Source organism: Triticum aestivum, chromosome 7A (assembly GCF_018294505.1).
Source record: "Triticum aestivum cultivar Chinese Spring chromosome 7A, IWGSC CS RefSeq v2.1, whole genome shotgun sequence".
Classification (NCBI taxonomy): domain Eukaryota; kingdom Viridiplantae; phylum Streptophyta; class Magnoliopsida; order Poales; family Poaceae; genus Triticum; species Triticum aestivum.
The window spans coordinates 664518845-664537986 of NC_057812.1; the positions used below are offsets into that span (position 1 = coordinate 664518845).

Sequence of the window (19142 nt, forward strand, 5' to 3'; positions counted from 1 at the left end):
ATTGTCATATTGCTTAGCATGATCATGTAGTTGACATAGTATTTGTGGCAAAGCCACCGTTCATAATTTTTACTTGTCACTCTTGATTCATTGCATATTTCGGTACACCGCCGGAGGCATTCATATAGAGTCATACTTTGTTTTAGCATCGAGTTGTAATCATTGAGTTGTAAAATAAATAGAAGTGTGATGATCATCATTCAATAGAGCATTGTCCCCAAAAAAGGCCAAAAAAAGGGAAAGGCCAAAAAAAGAAAGGCCAAATAAAAAAAAGGAAAGGCCAAATAAAAAAAGAAAATAAATAAAAAGGGGGCAATGCTACTATCCTTTTTTCCACACTTGTGCTTCAAAGTAGCACCGATATAGCGAGTCTCATATATTGTGCTTCAAAGTAGCACCACATTCTTCATATAGAGAGTCTCATATGTTGTCACTTTCATATACTAGTGGGAATTTTATAGAACTTGCCTTGTATATTCCAATGATGGGTTTCCTCAAATTGCCCTAGGTCTTCATGAGCAAGCAAGTTGGATGCACACCCACTAGTTTCTTTTGTTGAGCTTTCATATATTTACAGCTCTAGTGCATCCGTTGCATGGCAATCCCTACTCACTCACATTGATATCTATTGATAGACATCTCCATAGCCCGTTGATACACCTAGTCGATGTGGGACTATCTTCTTCCTTTTTGTCTTCTCCATAACCACCATTCTATTCCACTTATAGTGCTATGTCCATGGCTCACGCTCATGTATTGCGTGAAGATTGAAAAAGTTTGAGAACATCAAAAGTATGAAACAATTGCTTGGCTTGTCATCGAGGTTGTGCATGATTTAAATATTTTGTGTGGTGAAGATGGAGCATAGCCAGACTATATGATTTTGTAGGGATAGCTTTCTTTGGCCATGTTGTTTTGAGAAGACATGATTGCTTAGTTAGTATGTTTGAATTATTATTATTTCTATGTCAATATGAACTTTTGTCTTGAATCTTATGGATCTGAATATTCTTGCCACAATTAAGAAGAATCACATTGAAATTATGCCAACTAGCATTCCACATCAAAAATTATCTTTTTATCATTTACCTACTCGAGGATGAGCAGGAATTAAGCTTGGGGATGCTTGATACATCTCCAACGTATCTATAATTTTTTATTTCTCCATGCTATATTATCTACTGTTTTGGGCAATATTGGGCTTTATTTTCCACTTTAATATTATTTTTGGGACTAACCTATTAACCGGAGGCCCAACCCAGATTTACTGTTTTATGCCTATCTCAATGTTTTGAAGAAAAGGAATATCAGACGGAGTCGAAACAGAACGAAATCAACTGGAGAAGTTATTTTTGGAAGGAAACACACTCGATGGACTTGGACCCTATGTCAAGAAAGGAACGAGGTGCTCACGAGGGTGGGGGACGCCCCCTAGGGCGCGTCCCCTATCTCGTGGGACCCCCGTGGCTCCTCCGACGTCCTCCCTGCACCAATATATACCCACGTGACCTAAAACTTCCAGAACGCAAGATAGATCGGGAGTTCCGCCGCCAGAAACCTCCGTAGCCACCGAAAACCAATCTAGACCCGTTCCGGCACCCTGCCGGAGGGGGCAATCCTTCTCCGGTGGCCATCTTCATTATCCCGGTGCTCTCCATGACGAGGAGGAAGTAATTCTCCCTCGGGGCTGAGGGTATGCACCAGTAGCTATGTGTTTGATACCTCTCTCTCTCATGGTCTTAAGATGATGCGATCTTGATGTATCGCGAGCTTTGCTATTATATTTGAATCCTATGATGTTTCTTCCCCCCTCTTCTCTCTTGTAATGAATTGAGTTTCCCCTTTGAAGTTATCTTACCGGATTGAGTCTTTAAAGATTTGAAAACACTTGATGTATGTCTTGTCGTGCATATCTGTGGTGACAATGGGATACCGCGTGCCACTTGATGTATGTTAAGGTGACCAACTTGCGGGTTCATGAACCTATGCATAGGGGTTGGTACACGTTTTCGTCGTGATTCTCCGGTAGATCTTTGGGGCACTTTTTGAGGTCCTTTGTGTTGATTGAATAGATGAATCTGAGATTGCGTGATGCATATCGTATAATCATACCCACGGATATTTGAGGTGACATTGGAGTATCTAGGTGACATTAAGGTTTTGATTGATTTCTATTTTAAGGTGTTATTCTAGTACAAACTCTAGGGTTGTTTGTGACACCTATAGGAATAGCCCAACGGATTGATTGGAAAGAATAACTTTGAGGTGGTTTCGTACCCTACCATAATCTCTTCGTTCGTTCTCCGCTATTAGTGACTTTGGAGTGACTCTTTGTTGCATGTTGAGTGATAGTTTTATGATCCAATTATGTTAGTATTGTTGGTGGAACTTACACTAGTGAAATTATGAACCCTATGCCTTATTTCCACACATTGCAATACCGTTTACGCTCACTTTTATTATTAGTTACCTTGATGTTTTTATAATTTCAGATTACAAATAGCTTTATCTACTATCCATATTGCACTTGTATCACCATCTCTTCTTCGAACTAGTGCACCTATACAATTTACCATTGTATTGGTTGTGTCGGAGACACAAGAGGCTCTTTGTTATTTGGTTGCAGGGTTGCTTGAGAGAGACCATCTTCATCCTACGCCTTCTATGGATTGATAAACCTTAGGTCATTCACTTGAGGGAAATTTGCTACTGTCCTACAAACCTCTGCACTTGAAAGCCAACAACGTCTACAAAAAGAAGGTTGTGTAGTAGACATCAGCCCGCTGTTGATGGTCGTCATAAATAAGACGACGTGCGGTGGTTGGATGGCCTACAGGTGGGACGCGGCGGACGCCAAGGTGACGCGCGGCCCGACACAATTTTGAACTGAAAATGATTGACACGTTGAACCTTCACTTTTATCCGTTCTAATCCAAACGGACGCAGACGAACGAAATAGATCGTCCCATTAAAGTTGCTCTAACGAACAAACAATCCGTTGGCCGGCGAACACGACGTTTCCACTGCCCTTCGAGGTTCTAACCTTCTACTTCTAGGAAGGTAACTCGAGAAGATGGATGCTTCCGGGCCTCTCCGGTACCCGGCGGCCAGTGCAGGCTCATTGTATATTCCTGTGATTAACGGTGAAGAATTCTTGACTTCTCGTGAGTGAATGCCAAATAATCCCCATCATTAGCGTGCAGCCGGCGATCGATTTGAACCATGCGAGTTGCCCATGTGATCTGTACGCATGGCAATCGGGTCGTCTCAGGGCGATTGGGTTGTCTCACGGCAATCGACCAACGGCGGAAGACGGCCGGTAGTGCGAACAGCCATAGTACGCACTGGGCCAATCAATTAACAAAACATCTATACTACTATTAAAAGAGCAAACAAGAATTCCCCTAAAGCCACACCACAAAGTGCACACGGAATAACCCTCCATGTTCGATCAGACCCACGTAATACCATCCAACTGCCCACATTACATCACCATACTACAATCAGATCGACGGTGAAAACAAATGTTCTGTCGGCAGACTCCTTCGTCCGGGATGCTACACAACCCAACGATGGCACCTCCTAGAAACTAAACAATACATCCACAATCAACGCCGCCACCACGCCATGAACCTGGCCTCGCCCTTGGGGTCCGCGACATCCTCATCCCGGTGGCCGTGCCATCTGAACGGAACCTCGGCCTTGCTCCGCCATCCTCACCCCTTGTCTTCGCGTCGTCATCAACCCGGCGACCGTGCCGTCTGAACGAAACCTCGGCCTCGCCCCTGATCTCCACGCCGTCGTTGACCCGGTGGCCGTGTCGTCTGAACGAAACCTCCGTCTCGCCCCGTCGTCCTCGTCCCTGATCTCCACGCCGTCGTCGACCCGATGGCCATCCTCGACCCGGCGCGCTGCCCTACCTCCGGTGGCCCGCGCCATAGTAGTAATTCCGCCCCTGCCACTGCACAGGTTAGATCATTTGAATTTGCAATCAGACATCAGACATAAGGCAAAGGAAATATCTCTTTTAATCTGACAAATCTGTAATTTGTAGTGTGAAATTTGATACTTATAGGACAATCATGATCTGCATGACAAACTAAGTTCTTCATGTAGAATTGTTCATTGTTTGACTCACAAATTGACGGCAAGGTTGAAGAAGTGTTTCACAAATAGATGCAGTGAGAAGACAATATGACATCCTCTCAGTGTAGTGGGGTATGTACTCCCTTTCAGGACTTGACAAACAGCGGCAATTTAGGTAAATACTACTTCGACCTTGTAAATCCTGAATATTTCATTCCCTCATAGGTCAAAAAACAGATCCAAAAAATTGAAGAGACAAAGGGAAAGGGAGAGGTATGCACTAAACAGGGATGCAATATTAAAAAGAAGACATGAGGCAAGGGATCGTAAGAAAGCTACATCGGCTATTCTCAATGGAAACAACACTCCATCTAAGCCACCCGTCTCCATGTCGCCTGGTTTCTCTATTTTCTCTGTTCTTTATGATACATTCATGAATAACAAGTAAAGTCATATTAATGATCAGTTCGTTTGGGCAGATTTTGACACTGTGGAGAGGCCCAGTGCACCATCTGTTGTTACCCAGCATGGGTACACACCGGAAGGTGATGTTTCTCTTGACAAACATAATAGCTTCCTTTCCGTGTCAACAAAACTGACACAGTACATACATTTGTGATGTAGGTATACCTGTTGATGTCGTAATGACTGATCAGACTCCACTTCATGGTCCAAATTCATTAAGAACACCCGAAGATGTCAACATGTCGAGTCTGCCATTGAGTCCTCCCAACTAACTGGGTTACGACCACCACTTCAAGCCTACAAATGCAGCATGTCATATGGTAATCAACTGTTCCTCATATTATCTATGATACATAATTGACACTTAGATCGTACAGAGGAAAAACAACTTCTTCTCATATTGCATTGTCTACTGTACATAATTCACACTTATTCTACAGAAAGAAAAACAAGCACTTAAGAGGGAGAGGGAAAATGCCCGGTATGAGCAACATGAAGAAGGGATATTACAGAGCCTACGTGAGAAACGGTGCCGAGCCAAATCTACAGTTGTCCCAACAACCGGAGAACAAACTCAATCCAGTACAGGTGATGCCAGCTACATCAAACACATGATATCCAATCTTTGATTTCCTAATTGATAGTCACTCAATATTTCTGTAGCCGATGAAGATTGTGATTGGCTACACAAAAATGATACATACCAGATGCAAAACATTGGAGGGAGGATGACGCCAGTCAACATACTCAGTAAGCCGTCGTGTGGACACAATCATGTGGAAAAATGTAATTGTGCTTTAATTCACTACTGCTTGGTTCATACTTTTAATTGTAGGTCATAAATACGTATATAAATTGCATGACTGCGATGGAGCATCTATAGGTAAGGTCAGGTGGAAGTGTGTTCTTAGAAAATGCATGCATCTCTAAGATGATAAAGATCGGTGGCTATCTACCCTCAGATGACATGGATGCTGCACCAGTATGGGTATTAAATAGAGCCAAAGAATATTTTGAAAATGATATGGTTAGTCTTAGTTTTCTACATATTTCTATGAATTTTAGCGAGAACGACCGATTCGTCTACATAGGAGTACAACTAAAATAATCATTTTTTTCAGATATTCATTCCAATAAACATGGACGACGTTCACTGCTACCTATGTGTTATAAATGCTAGAAAACTATGTGTTCAAGTGCTCGACTCGCTAGGCCCATCAATGAATCGCAAGGACCTCACTGATACGGTTAGTAGTTAGTCCTACTGCCCCATCTTTGCATAAGAAGCATTTTTTTCTTATTTCTCTCATGTCATGCTTATACTTTTTTCATTTGTTGGTACAACAGCTAGAAGGACCGGAGGATTTATTCAAATATGCATCCGAGCACATGGAATTAAAATCCAATAAGTGGACTGATCTAAGTGTTACAACATGGAAAAGAGAAGAATATATTAAGAGCAGTCTTCAGACGGATGGGTACGCCTCCTAATATAACTCAGAGCATTTATGCTTAACAGGGTATTTTGGTATGCTATTATGTTTATTTTTTCACTGCATAGTATTCCTGAAGCATATTTGATCAACAGATTTGATGTGCCAATGCAATTCTTTACCTTACTGTATGCCAATGCAATAGACACAACACCTCTCATGAGATCTAGCCTAAATAATGGAGCTCAAGGCCATACATTTCATTGGGCTGCATATAGTATAGAAAATGTTACAATTTCTGGATTTGAACAACAACTATCTTACTACACACACGGAAAGAACCAGATAGATAGCTTACCTATATGTGCTTCACTAACAATCGTCCACTACTCTATATCATGCATGCCAACATAAAGAAAGAGAAACATCTCACAAATGAATGACAATGTGGCGAAGGTGCCTATTGTGCATACAATGGCATAAGCATCAGCAAAGTTCAGATGTCAAATTCATATGCAAAGTCACATGTATTTCTGATACAAACAATACATATACATATATATATATATATATATATATATATATATATATATATATATATATAGACACACACACACACCAACTTGATTGTGACCCCGGAACTTTCTGTTACTTAGTGCCTGTAATAATGCGACATTACAAAGTGAGAATACCACTCAAATCAAGCAACTACCACAAAAAGCAATGACTCAACATCGATTATAGCTAGCTGATAGTCACAAATTAAGCTACCCAGAATTCAAATCCACAAATTAATTAGCTTTATCACAGCATGGTTGCCTCAAAAATGTCACCCGACTAAATCCCCACTGATAACGGTAGGTGCATTAACAACATCTAATCGATTAGCATACCTTCAGCAACCGAGCACATACGCCAGCTGCGAACTCCTTCCCGGAGCAACTGTGTGAGCCAAGAACAGGGGGCGATGATTACGGCGGGCACGTCGACGCACTGGATCTCGGTCCAATTCGAGATGCCTGCGCCTGCATCGTGTCCAGCACCTCGCATCTCGATATACTTTGGGGCAGTAGGATGGCGGCGACAGGGTCGATCTGGAGAAGAGCCGCGGGGTTGATGGCGAGGCAAGGCCGCGGTGGTGAGAGGAGGCAGCGGCCCGAGGCCGTGGTGGGGATAAGGGCCGACGGGGCATCGCCGTGGTGGGGATAGGAGGAGATGGAGTGAGGCCATGGTGGTAGGGCGACATCGCGGGAGAGGATGCGGCGTGCTGCAGAGCAGCAGAAGAGGCGGCTGGCGGAGAAAGCAAAGTGACGAGTCTCACCGCACACATCACTGGAGAAAGCCAACCGCTCCTCATTAGTGTGTCGTGAGGGACCGGGATACCTTTCACCGGCTGCTCTTTCTATTATTTTACTTTTCACCTGTTGCTCCTTATTAGTGTTCCTCTGGTTGCTTTTTTTCTTTTGTAATCCGACCTCCGGTTGCTTTTGTGTGGCCTAATTACTTCATCAAGATTTTTTTCTTTGGTTAATTACGCCCCCAGATTAAACAGATCATCGACCAAATGGATCATCGGCGTGTCTCTTTTGTTTTATTTTTTATATCCATGGTCGACATCCCATTTGGGGAAGTAATAATTATATGAATTCCTCTCAAAAAAATTATACGTTGACAAATTCTTTTTTTGTTGTTAGCCCTTTTGTTAATTTGATTTATAATAAAAAATATGCATTCATAAATTCAATTATTTTATTGATAGCCCTTTTGGTCATTTGATTTATATTAGCGGCAAAGTTGTTCAATTCTTTTTTTATCGAGCATGTCCGATATGACTGTGTGGTTCAGTCATCATTAATATTTTTATATTAGCGACAATCAGTTGCTGCAAACTCTGCCTTCAAGCACGACATTTTGATATGGGGAGGCAAAGTTTCTGCTATTTCCACAAACTCATACGGATAAGAATCTTGTCAATACATCATAATCTTAATTGATTCATTCAATTCGCATGCAACATTTCATACATGCAGCCCCTGTCTGGTTATTGGATTTTCAATTTAATGCACTCATGGCACGATTGGACGCTATATTTTTCAGTACCCAAGGTAATTATTGGCACCATGCTCATTTCTACACACGTTACGCATATTTTTTAATAACAATGTTATATAATGCATATGTAGGATGATTTTGAACCGATGAAGCGATTTTTGCTTCATATTTTGAAGTATGAAGAGAATGAAGTTCCAAACAATATCCCAGTCTTAGAACGAAGCATTATAGATCGCATCAAAAGATGGACCTTATCATCATCAACTAATGATTGATAAAGTTGCTTAGTTGTTATTTTTAAGTATTTTTATAATAAGTAACAATCACAATACATTTATATAATCGTTAATTTTAAGTGATGACATGTATACATGCGCGAGTTTTTTTCATTTTGTTTTTGAAATTTTGGGATCACAACATTTCAACAATGGAAGTCTTTCATCGGTCAAACAAGACCTATGACTTAATCTAAAATAAATTATTATATTGAAATCATTGGACGTGACACGCATTTAAATGTTCAGATAAAAACACAATACGATGTACATGTTTTTAATGTAGTTTAGTAAGATACATGCGTTGCACGTGCACATTTACTAGTCTGCTAAAACAGCCGATCACATGTGCAGACGGATCGGCAGTCGATCGATCAACGGCGCGAGACGGCCGGGAGTGCGAACGGTCAATCAATTAACAAACAAACAATCTGCTAAATTTTAGCCGACCGATCGGTCATGTGCAGACGGATCGAGAGGCGCGCGCCGCCTAGGTGTGGCGCTGTGCACGCGTAAACAATTCTTGGACAGCTTGAATTTGCAATTGGATTTTTCGTTGACTGTCAGGGTCTTCGTTCAGAGTAATACCCACAGGGCTCGTTGGACCCCGATGATCGACTTCTCGATCGCGGACCGGCCAGTCATCATCACAACGGCTAATGGGAATCTTGCGTCGGCTCTCCGGCAGGCGCATTTACCAGGATGCTGATATGACAGATGGTGCAGCATCTCGGTAGGGACGTAGCAAAACAGGTGAGGAACCGACAGAATGAGGTTTATCCGGACCGAAACGTAGATATAATAATATTAAGAGCATGGTAAATAGTATAGCCAACAACCGGAAAATGCCAACGGAGGCCGAGTTCCAGTGAACTCGTTTTCAATTTTTATTTTATTGGAGCGCGAAAAATTTCAAATTTATTTTTTGAACACACATGCACATGTATACTATGTATATGCAGAATTTCATAGTATTATACGTTTACATGTGGCGTGCAGGAAAAAAGACAAATACACATTCTTTTAATGGGCCTTTTATTTTTGTTATTGGGCCAGGAATTTGTTGTTTTTGTACAGCCTACAAATCACAACATTTTTCGACAAAATTTAACACGTTCTTGCAGAATACATATAAGTTTTCATGGTATTTTTTCAGATTTTTTTGGAACTTTTAAATATGCTTTTTAATTTTTTTTTCAAAATACTGAGCTCACTAGAGCTCGGCCTCCAAAAATCCGCACTCAGCCAACAACCAGCTATATGAGGTTACCATATCATCTATAACCAGCCTAATAGTCAACATGTATAGTAGCTAGTGACTAAGCAGTACTACTTTATTAACATATGGCCCATCTTACATTCTCACATTGTTTCTTGGATCACATGCTTCAGCCGGCTGTTAATCTACAATTCGCTTCTCTTCTGTCTCCTCTTCTCTTTCATTCAACTCAATAAACATACAATATTTTAATTCTTACAACCTGCTGAATGTACCTTATTATATATGCTCTAACCACGCCCAGGGTCTGCTTGTTGGCTGCTGCAAAAAAGAATCATTGTCTCTGCGCAGACTGTGGGATATATCCTTCAGTTGATCACTTTGGAGGTGAAAGTCACCTCGTCTATGATATGTTGTGCTGTTGCCTAGACTGGCTGCTCTGCGCGCGCGTACAAGCCATGAGAATTTACCACCGTCCGATGAGAGTCTCAGTCTCGGATCCACAAGTGTTTTTACACCAGGCCAGGCCATGTCGTGTCGTACTCAAGTGCTGCGTGCAACGGAGACGGTTCAGAGCCATGCGAATGCTGTGCCGGCTTCATGTGTGTGTGTGTGTGTGTGTGTGTACTGCGCAGTGGCCACGATAGAGAGAGGGCACCCTCTTCTCAATGTTTGCGAGTCCATCACAACCATTTGTGCCCACGAAACAACTATTCTTCGCTACAATGACTTCCATGTTTCATCCAATATATGCTGTTGTGCTACACAACTCATGCGCTCATTTCCCTTTGGCCTCGTCCCAGGCATACATGAGAAACTGAACAGTTCAGATCCAACAGCACGCACATTATCACACTCCTGCAGACTGCAGCGTTGTGATTAAACTTGGGAATAGTTTGACATGCAAACTGAAACCAGTCCAGCCTACAGGAATACACGCCACACATCCAAACCAAATCAATCCAGATATTTCAGGTAGAATCTAGACCAAACCGAACTATACATGCTCTCCATTCAACCCAGTCCAAACCGTTTCCAGCTTTTGGATTGAACCTACAGATTCAAGCCGTGGACAAAGCCATATGACAGGGCACCTCATGAATTTAGATCAGACATGGCGTCAGAGCCCGCGACTGTTAGATTTGACGCACTAGCAGCTTGGATCCTCCACAGAGCAAACACGTACGAGTGTAAAGCTAGCCCAAGCAGGAAGCTAGCACACAACACAGGCAGGTTAATTGATTCTGTAGACACACGTGCATGTCTCGCCGCGTAGAATATGTACATACGTCTTGCAGCGCGTGTGGGCAGCAGCAGCAAAGTTCGATGGCGTCTCGGAAGTTTGGCTGGAGGTGGAAGCGGCAGCTCAGACTAATCAATTGATTTGGTCTCGAACCGTAGTTTGCACTTGTTTTGGACCCGTAGTTTGCACTTGTTTTGGACAGAAAGGAGATAGCTTTCGAGTCCAGCTTCCAAATGATCGCATCATCCCTATCCCAATTTGTATTAACCTTATAGTACTAGATTAATAGGGTAATCTGGGCTCCGTGTGTGCACTAATCACTATACCTAAGAAGGTTGGTAATAAAATACAACTTGTGGCAGCTTGTAAGCTACTAATCCTAAGCTTGGAATGGTGCACACCACAAAGCTTAAACGTCTCTGAATGTGAATCTAGAAGAATTATAGTCATACTTGACACAGAGTAACCATGGAGCAAATGACAGCCACAAGACATTTAACATGAATCCAAAAGATATTTATGCTATTCGTCTGAAATGCATACGTTCAAAAAGTGTTCCTTTTCACGTTTTAGAGCATCTCTGGAACAAGTGACAGTTTCTATACATGCTTCCATTCATTAGCTTACCACAGCAGTTGACCTTGCAAGTGGCAGTGTAGTTTCATAGCCATCACACTGGTTCATCTTAAAACTATTGTTTTAACAAGAACATAACTCTAAGAAGATGGGAACCTACAAACAAATATCCACCCGTGAATAAAAAATGCATAGAACTGAGAAGACATTAGGGACAACTTGCATTTATGCGTGATAGCTTGCGAAATGTGTCAAATACAGTGAAACACATGAATTAGCTCATGTATTGTTCCGTTGAAGGACTAAGAAAATAGTACAAGGAGGGGAATATCTCAGTAAGAAACTGATAAAATAAGTAGCTCGTCTCTTGAAACAAATAGGGAGTTGAGCACTGTAGCAAAAATGAAAATTTTAAATCACTGCAGGAAAGGACTTAGATGCCATTATTCAAAAGCTTTTTTTGGTAGTACACGCTAGGTTACTGTGTGAATAACAAACTTGCAACTAATGTGCTCAAACATTGCATGGCGGGCTTGCAACCTTCTAGAAAGCAGAAAGAACCCATAAGAACATCATTTATCCCCTGTCTAGAAAAAACAATTTATTTTAACAAAGATATGCAAGCGCGGATTCAGTTATGTGGCAATAGCAAAAAGAAATTCATGAAAGGGGCAGTACATATTATATTACTAATGGGACCATAAAGACCATTGTTTCGAAACTCGGTTTCCTTAAATGTTATTTTCACCACAGAGTATTTCTACCACAGTTCAGTCCATCAAGCTTATTCTACCAAGATAAAATTCCTTGAAAAACAATGGAAGTGCCTTATAAAAGAGAAGAAAAGAATCACAGTGCACTCCATTCTTTTTCTACATGTAAGATTTGACCAATCTTGATAGAAACCACTCGCTTCTGGGAGGATGCTTGGCTTGGTGAAACGTCGTTGGCGCTTCAGTATCCGTCCCTGTATCGTATTGTTCGACGACGTGATACTCTTGTTGCAACGATTATGCAGTCCATTCCCCTTAATATTCAGTTTAGGAGGGCGCTTGTTGGCGACCGGTGGGAAGCATGGCTTCATTTGGTGAGTAGACTGATGGAGGTTCAGCTATCTCATCAGCCCGATCAGTTGTGTTGGATGCTTACTAGGTCTGGAGAGTTCAGAGTTAAGTCGATGTATATCGATGTCATTAACTCTAGTGCTATTCCTAGTTCCAAAGATGTTTGGAAAGTCAAAGTTTCTTTGAAAATTAAAGTGTTTATGTGGTTTATACATAAACAAGTCATTTTAACAAAGGATAATTTGGTTAAGCGCAACTGGACAGGATCTACTAGGTGTAGTTTTTGTGATCAGGACGAAACTATCAAGCACCTCCTCTTTGACTGCCCGTTGGCGAGAGTTTTGTGGCACACGGTGCATATTGCCTTTAACATTACTCCTCTGAATTCGATCAGTACGTTATTTGGAACGTGGCTTGTTGGGATAGAGTCCGAAACAGCTAGACACATTCGCGTAGGAGTATGTGCTTTGTTGTGGGCAATTTGGAACTGCAGAAATGATTTGGCTTTTAACAGAACAACAAATATTCGATTTTTGCAGGTTTTATTCTGGGCTACTGCGCTGATCCGTATGTGGTCGTTACTCACTCCGACGGAGCCCAGGGAGCGTTTGATTACTGGATCTGTCCGCTGGGAGATGGTAGCACGGAATATCTTCAACCGGTTTGGATGACGGTCATGTAATAGGATAGGCGATTAGTTTATCTATCTTTGTTATGCCAGCCGGTTGTGGCTTTTGGGCCTATTGTTTTTGGTGTTGTGGCTCTTTGTGAGCCCGCCGTTATTTTCTTTTCAGATTTTAAGATCTTGTTGAACCTCTTTATTTATCTATAAATGTGGCCGTATGCATCGTTCTGATGCAGAGGTCGGGGAGTCCACCCTTTTCGAAAAAAATACAAATAAAAATAATTTTTTCTTCTTGGATTTAGATCAATCGCTGAGCATGGAGTCGTGAACCTTGGTTTCCTACTCCTGTTGTGGTACAAGCCTGCTAAGGAGGCAAAGTCTACTTTGATGCCCGTTCTCTGAGAGCATTTACCTGAATTTTAACAAAACATGGCCTTAGCAAACTGAGCACGCATTCAATGGACTTTTTTTACACTTTCAAATATTCTAAACATATATACTACAAAAATACATTTTATGTAAAGTTTTTTAAAAAATTAATCATGCATTTGAAAAATGTTGAATGTGTATAGAAAAAATGTTGACCATGTATTAAAAACAGGATGAAAATATTTTGATCATGTATCTAAAAATATTAATCAATCATTCAAAAAAATGTCGAACAAATATTTAAAAAATGTTAGACAAGCATTGTGAAAATGTTAAATGTGTATAGAAAAAATATTGACCATGGATTAAAAAGTAATGGAAACTTTTGGTCATTGTATATAAAAATGTTAATCAAGCATATGAAAATATTGAACAAGATTTAAAAATGTTAATCAAGCATTTGGAAAATTGTTAAGTGTATATAGAAAAAAAAAGTTGAGCATCCATTAAAAAATGTTGATAAAGCATTTGAAAAAATGTTAAATGTGCATAGAAAAAATGTTGACCATGTATTATAAAAATGTTAATATTGTATTTGTAAACTGTTAATCAAGCATTTGAAAAATGTTTAAAGTGTATAAGAGACATGTTGACTATGCATTCAAAAAAAATGTTAATATTTTATTTAGAAAAAGTTAATCAAGCATTTATAAAATGTCAAGAAATGTGTATAGAAAAAATGTTGAACATCTGTTGAGAAAATGTTAAATTTATATTGGAAAAATGCTAAACATGTATTAGAAAATGTTGTTGACATATATAGAAAATGTAGAATGAAAAAACAAAAGAATGAAAGAAACCCAAAAAATCAAAATAAAAATAAAAATAAAAAAGAAACAAAATAATCCAAAAGAAAAATAAAATAAAAAATAAAAAGAATAAAGAAATGAAAAAAATGGAAAAGAAAAAGGAAAAGGAAACAAAGAAAATAAATAAAAACTGAAAAAGAAAGGAAAGAAAAAACAGTAAAAGGAAGAAATAAGGAAAGAAAAACCAGTGAAAACAAGAAAAACCTGAAAAGCTAGTGGAAATCTGGTTTTTTCTTACTTCAACTAGTTCGGGTCCTTCACATTGAACATGAAATGAGATGTGGCTTACTGGCTAGAAGCGCAATGACGCAATAAGGAGATATTATCCAATCACACGCCCTCCCTTTTTTCATGTTATTTATTTATTTTAAGAACTACTCCCTCCGTCTCATAATATAAGAACGTTCCCTCCGTCCCATAATATAAGAACAGTTTTGATGTCAAAAATGTTCTTATATTATGGGACGGAGGGAGTATAATGGACTGGCCCACTACTATAGAGCTCGACGCGAGCAAAGCTACCATCTCGCTTAATGGAAGATATTGCTACCGCGTGGGTTGATCCAGGCCAGAAGAGAAGAAAAAAGGCGTCGACAGTGCACTGAATATAGTCACCCGTTACTGTGCAGCTTGACGTGAGCGAAGCTACCATCTCGGCCTTGACAGTGCACTGACTGACTTTAGTCACTCGTTACTGTAGAGCTCGACTCCATGCTAGTGAAGTTACCATCTCGCTTAATGCGAGATATAGCTCCCGCGTGGATTGATCCAGGCGAGAAGAGAAGAAAAAAGGCCTCGGCTGGTCACCCTCGGATGGATGTGGCCCAAAGTAAACACGGCCAGGACCAGGTTACACGTAGCGCGGGCCGGCTGAAATGCGGCCCATTTAATTGACCGTCCGACCACTGTGAAAACGAATCGCCCCTCTCCGCTAAAAAAAAAAAGAACGAATCGCCCCTCTCCTTCCTCCACCGCTTCAGAGTCCTCCTCCGCCGCCGGCGGTGTCGGCCGGGATGAGCACGTCGAACTCCGTCGTGCCGGCGCACAAGCCCGCCAGCGCCATCCACTCCTGGTTCGGCAGCTTCACCATTTGAACCTCATCGTCGCGTACGCACCCGCACTATCTCTCCCTCCCTCCCCTCCCCGCACAACCCCCAGCTTATTGTGTAGCCCTGCCGTGTTCCCTATCTCGGGGGACGTCCTCTACTGTTTCGCGTTCGAGTTCGTGGGGGTTTGCTCCCGGCCAGAGTGCTGCGCGCGTGACTGCGCCTGATTCGTTCTGCCCTTGGGCTGGGCTGCCCCCGCGGCTCCTCTCCGGCGAGTTGTTCGGGAGGATCTGGGGCAGTGTAGTGTGGTGTTCAGCCTTAGGGTACTGTTTTGGTGTTCTGTGTAGGGCCGTTGGGCCAGGGCCAAATGGCACCAGCAGTGTAGCTTGGCAAAACAGAGCTTTATAGTGTTCATTGAAACTGATACATCAGCGACAGACTTGTGATTCGTAGTTACTAGATGCCACTGTTTCTCTGTGCTGTGTGTACCTGTTAAATCCTTCTGCTAAATGCAGCAGATTGCCAAACTTTTCAGGAAATGCACCTGCTCTCACGCCGCAGGGCCTTCATTCAGGTTAGCGATGGATGTCATGTCGTCGAGGGCCGGCGGGTAGTGCTTCTCTGTATCGGCAACCTGTCATTTTGTTTGCATCTTAATCCGCTAATGTAACAGTCCATCATGTGCTTCACATTTACTTTTCCTTACCTAGGAACTAGAAAAGTATTCTGGAACTAAAAGAATCCACATTTGTATTTCTCAGTTGCCTAAGAATAGAAATTACATCAGCCGATTTTGCAACCGAGGAGAGCAGCGAAGCCCCAAGCTCTAAACGGGGACGCCGCAGCCGGCCGTGGGGTCGCCAGCGGAGGAGAGACAGGGGGTAGGGGGCAGGAGGTGGAAGGAGAAGAAATCGGTCCGGAGGAGGAAAACGAGCCGCAGCCGTTGGATTGAAATTCATGAAATCCAACGGTTGGGAACTTGGGATAGAGAGGTAATCGACTGAAAGCAAAAATGAATAAGTAAAATCAGGCGTCTGACCTGTAGGTGCTCCCCAAAAGAATCTTGATTTACGTTAGTGTATGTATACATCTCTTTGCAATGCTCCCCCCCCCCCCCCCCCCCCCCCCCCCCCACACACACACACATTGTCTCAGCCTCTCAGGAACAATACATATATGGAGCTAAAATTTGAAGTGACAACCCCAACAAACTGTTTTATGCTAGTAACCTAGTATTACGCCGTGGCGGCAACGCTAATCGATCTCAAAATAACTTAACTCACAAAAAACTGTCGTTTTGGGGAGTTAACGCACTCTAACTGATACCCAATAATACCCCTTTAAATCTTTCACGCCACCGCCCTCTCTGGCAGTTTGTTGCCGCCTCCCTCCTCCATAGCCACCCCATACCTCAAGCCACCTCCTGGCATGGACACCGTCGCCCTGAACCTGGCGCCGGCAACCAAGCTCAACCATGAGCTCGTCTGTACCCCACAGGCCCACACCCACACAGGCCGATTTATCTCCTAAGAGTCGGTTTGAAAATTTTCATAAAGGTAGCCACAGATAGGCTCGACGCGGCGGCTGACCACGTGGTCCGCCTGTCTCAAACTACATTCATGCAAGGAAGAAACATCGAGCAGTTATCCTACATGAGATGCGCCGGAAAAAAACATGAGTGGGTGATCTTTTAAGATTGACCGTGCTCTTTGCCGGTGTGTAATCCACTGTGTGTGCGTTGCTGTTGGATGTGTACATCCTAGTCATGCAGAGGCCAGGTGTGTGCTCGTTGTGCCTATCCTCTTGATGTGACCTTATGAGTCAATAGAAAGCGCCCTTTATCGGAAAAAAAAAACACTAAGAAAAGGGCTGAAGTTGTTTTTACCATTGTTGAGCTTGCCAGTTATCTATGAAGGTACACCAGCAATCATGGTACTTACGCAAGTAAACTGAATACAATGTTCATGTTCCGAAAAAATGGACTAAATAATCCAATGCACCTTTCCTTTTGTATCTGCTAGTTGAATCACTTCTACTGTGACTCACAATCCTTGGGGGACCCAATCCTCCTCTTTGAGTCATCGCAGTAATCATAGACCTTGGAGTTGGCAGCCACCTCCTTCAGTTGCTGTTGCTGCGTCTGGTCCAGTTCCGGGCCAGACGAACCAGGGGAGCTCTGGCCGCAGGCCTTGGAGCTTGGAGAGCAGGTGGAGGCCTTGTAGTTCCGGAAGAATGCTGTGAACGGCGCTAGTGACCAGTCGGTCTTGACCCGCCCACCCTGTGTGGCCCAGTCATCCGCGTTCCAGATGGTGCTGAACACCCTCATTGGTTGATAGTTTGGATAGGGGGCACCATACATCATCTGGTTCTTGATCTGCCGGAGCAGCTTGTTATCGACAAGGATTCTGCAACCCAGCAACATCCATATGAGCTAGGCTTAGTGCATGCAAATACCTTTTCGGTCTAAAATTTATTGAACATGTCCGACTAAACTGAGCATTCATGCTTCATTTGGAACCAGATGCTATTTAGATAGGAGGGGTTAGCTTAGCTAAGCAGGTATTAGGTTGAACAAGAATCGAGTAGATAGGAGTGGGGCTCACCGGATGTATTGTTGGGTCCAAATGATGCTGTAGGTGTGGAAGTCCTGGGAGGGATCAAACCAAAGCCGGTACCCCTTCTCTCTGCTGCCTACACCTCTGGCATACACGTTGGTGTGCAGGGTGTAGGGGTTGCCGGTGCTGTTCCCCAAGAATTCAAGGTCGATCTCATCATGGTATTGCCATGGTCCCTCTGACATCATCTGTTCCCAGATTGCAATGCAAGATGGTTAGTCTTAGTATTGACAAGTTGACATGAACAACGTTAATCAGTCCATCACTTACATAAAATGTTGTCACTGTGCCGGCTGAGTTCCCGGGCACGAGCTTGATGTCCATGTCAATCCTCCCGAAGAGGTACTTGATTTTTGAGCTGAATCCGGAGGTCGTGCTGCGGTCGAGACTCATCGCGACAGTCTGTCTGCCGGCGCCGTCGCGGAGAACGTTGCACTTGCCCCACAGGAGATTGACCTCCTCGGTAATGTCGGCGGCCGTGACCTGGGGGGTGGCCAGGGCGATGAGGTAGAACGCCGCTAGGGAGGCTAGGAGGTAAGCCCTAGCCTGGCCCATGGCTTTGGTGGTGTTAAGAGAGTGAGCACTGGGACTGGGCGCAGTGTGATTGTGCTGCTCGTTAATGGTATGGGCGGGCTTATATGTAGAAAGAGGTGCAGGGGAGATTAGGGCTTATGTGGAAAGAGGTGCAAGGGAGATTAGTTGGTCCAACTCTAAACAGCATGAAATTTAATAGTAATTATTCTTGGAAGATGTAAGAAACTGGAGACAATCGTGAAGCGGGCGGGCATAAAAAATCTTGATGGAAGTGGGCTTCAATTAAAGCTTGAGCAGTGATCGAGTTGAGTGGACTAATGGTTCATTTAAAGCTTGAGCAGTGACTGAGCTGAGTTGACTAATGGTTCTAGGGCTTTATCATGGCAACAATCTGTGAGCAGCGGGACCTACCGTACTGTGGCTTCTGGCAGACTAGGGGCCTGTTCGGCCTTCCGCCAGCTCCGCGGATCTGCGGAGCGCGTATATCCCAGCTCCACCTTTTCAGCCTGCAGCTCCGCCGGCTCCGCGAGCTGACCCGGGAGTGGAGGGATTCCGAACGCTCCCTAGGTTGGTTCTCCAGCAAGTGGAAGATATATGAATATATGATACTATGATGGATGGGTTTTAGTTTCATTCCATGTTGTGCCACAGTTTTACTTTTATGTATCGGA

General features: G+C 42.8%; 3 protein-coding genes across 10 annotated transcripts; 1 reads left to right on the forward strand and 2 right to left on the reverse strand.

The window, feature by feature from the left end:
• Positions 1 to 3423: 3423 nt before the first annotated feature.
• LOC123149085 (uncharacterized) lies at positions 3424 to 7298 on the reverse strand. 5 transcript variants are annotated; one of them, XR_006474349.1, is made up of 4 exons: positions 6878 to 7298; positions 5256 to 6444; positions 4717 to 4848; positions 3424 to 3961 (listed from the first exon to the last, which is right to left on the reverse strand). XR_006474349.1 is itself a non-coding variant. In XM_044568619.1 (2 exons), the coding sequence occupies exons 1-2, from the start codon at positions 4752 to 4754 to the stop codon at positions 3664 to 3666; spliced, it is 336 nt and encodes a 111-aa protein (XP_044424554.1). In that variant the 5' UTR covers positions 4755 to 4848; the 3' UTR covers positions 3424 to 3663. The 5 variants fall into 5 exon arrangements, 1 of the variants encoding a protein (XP_044424554.1); XR_006474347.1 differs by lacking the exon at positions 5256 to 6444 and having other exon boundaries at positions 3424 to 3955; XR_006474346.1 differs by lacking the exon at positions 5256 to 6444.
• LOC123149084 (uncharacterized) lies at positions 3958 to 13252 on the forward strand. Of its 4 annotated transcripts, none has more exons than XM_044568618.1 (10): positions 4566 to 4631; positions 4711 to 4871; positions 4992 to 5139; positions 5224 to 5301; positions 5387 to 5434; positions 5514 to 5578; positions 5673 to 5798; positions 5899 to 6029; positions 8015 to 8089; positions 8168 to 8612. In XM_044568618.1, exons 2-9 carry the CDS (start codon positions 4869 to 4871, stop codon positions 8043 to 8045), a joined length of 630 nt encoding a protein of 209 aa, XP_044424553.1. In that variant the 5' UTR covers positions 4566 to 4631; positions 4711 to 4868; the 3' UTR covers positions 8046 to 8089; positions 8168 to 8612. The 4 variants fall into 4 exon arrangements, 3 of the variants coding, with proteins under 3 accessions (XP_044424553.1, XP_044424551.1, XP_044424552.1); XM_044568616.1 differs by having other exon boundaries at positions 5215 to 5301; positions 8168 to 8414; XM_044568617.1 differs by lacking the exons at positions 8015 to 8089; positions 8168 to 8612 and adding an exon at positions 12953 to 13252 and having other exon boundaries at positions 5215 to 5301.
• A 3980-nt stretch (positions 13253 to 17232) lies between these two features.
• On the reverse strand, positions 17233 to 18552 carry LOC123154433 (xyloglucan endotransglucosylase/hydrolase protein 24). Its single transcript, XM_044573173.1, has 3 exons — positions 18208 to 18552; positions 17926 to 18125; positions 17233 to 17727 (listed from the first exon to the last, which is right to left on the reverse strand). Exons 1-3 carry the CDS (start codon positions 18490 to 18492, stop codon positions 17355 to 17357), a joined length of 858 nt encoding a protein of 285 aa, XP_044429108.1. The 5' UTR covers positions 18493 to 18552; the 3' UTR covers positions 17233 to 17354.
• Positions 18553 to 19142: the final 590 nt, after the last annotated feature.

Coding starts and splice junctions, on each gene's coding strand:
- LOC123149085 (XM_044568619.1), bottom strand. CDS start 4,754: ATGAAGTGGAGTCTGATCAGTCATTACGACATCAACAG. Junction 3,962..4,716: donor AGTCATTACGACATCAACAG/GTATACCTACAT, acceptor TAACCTGTGCAG/TGGCAGGGGCGGAATTACTA.
- LOC123149084 (XM_044568616.1), top strand. Junction 5,140..5,214: donor ACAAACTCAATCCAGTACAG/GTGATGCCAGCT, acceptor ATATTTCTGTAG/CCGATGAAGATTGTGATTGG. Junction 5,435..5,513: donor CTGCGATGGAGCATCTATAG/GTAAGGTCAGGT, acceptor ATCTACCCTCAG/ATGACATGGATGCTGCACCA.
- LOC123154433 (XM_044573173.1), bottom strand. CDS start 18,492: ATGGGCCAGGCTAGGGCTTACCTCCTAGCCTCCCTAGCGGCGTTCTAC. Junction 18,126..18,207: donor GCACAGTGACAACATTTTAT/GTAAGTGATGGA, acceptor ATCTGGGAACAG/ATGATGTCAGAGGGACCATG. Junction 17,728..17,925: donor TGGACCCAACAATACATCCG/GTGAGCCCCACT, acceptor GCTGGGTTGCAG/AATCCTTGTCGATAACAAGC.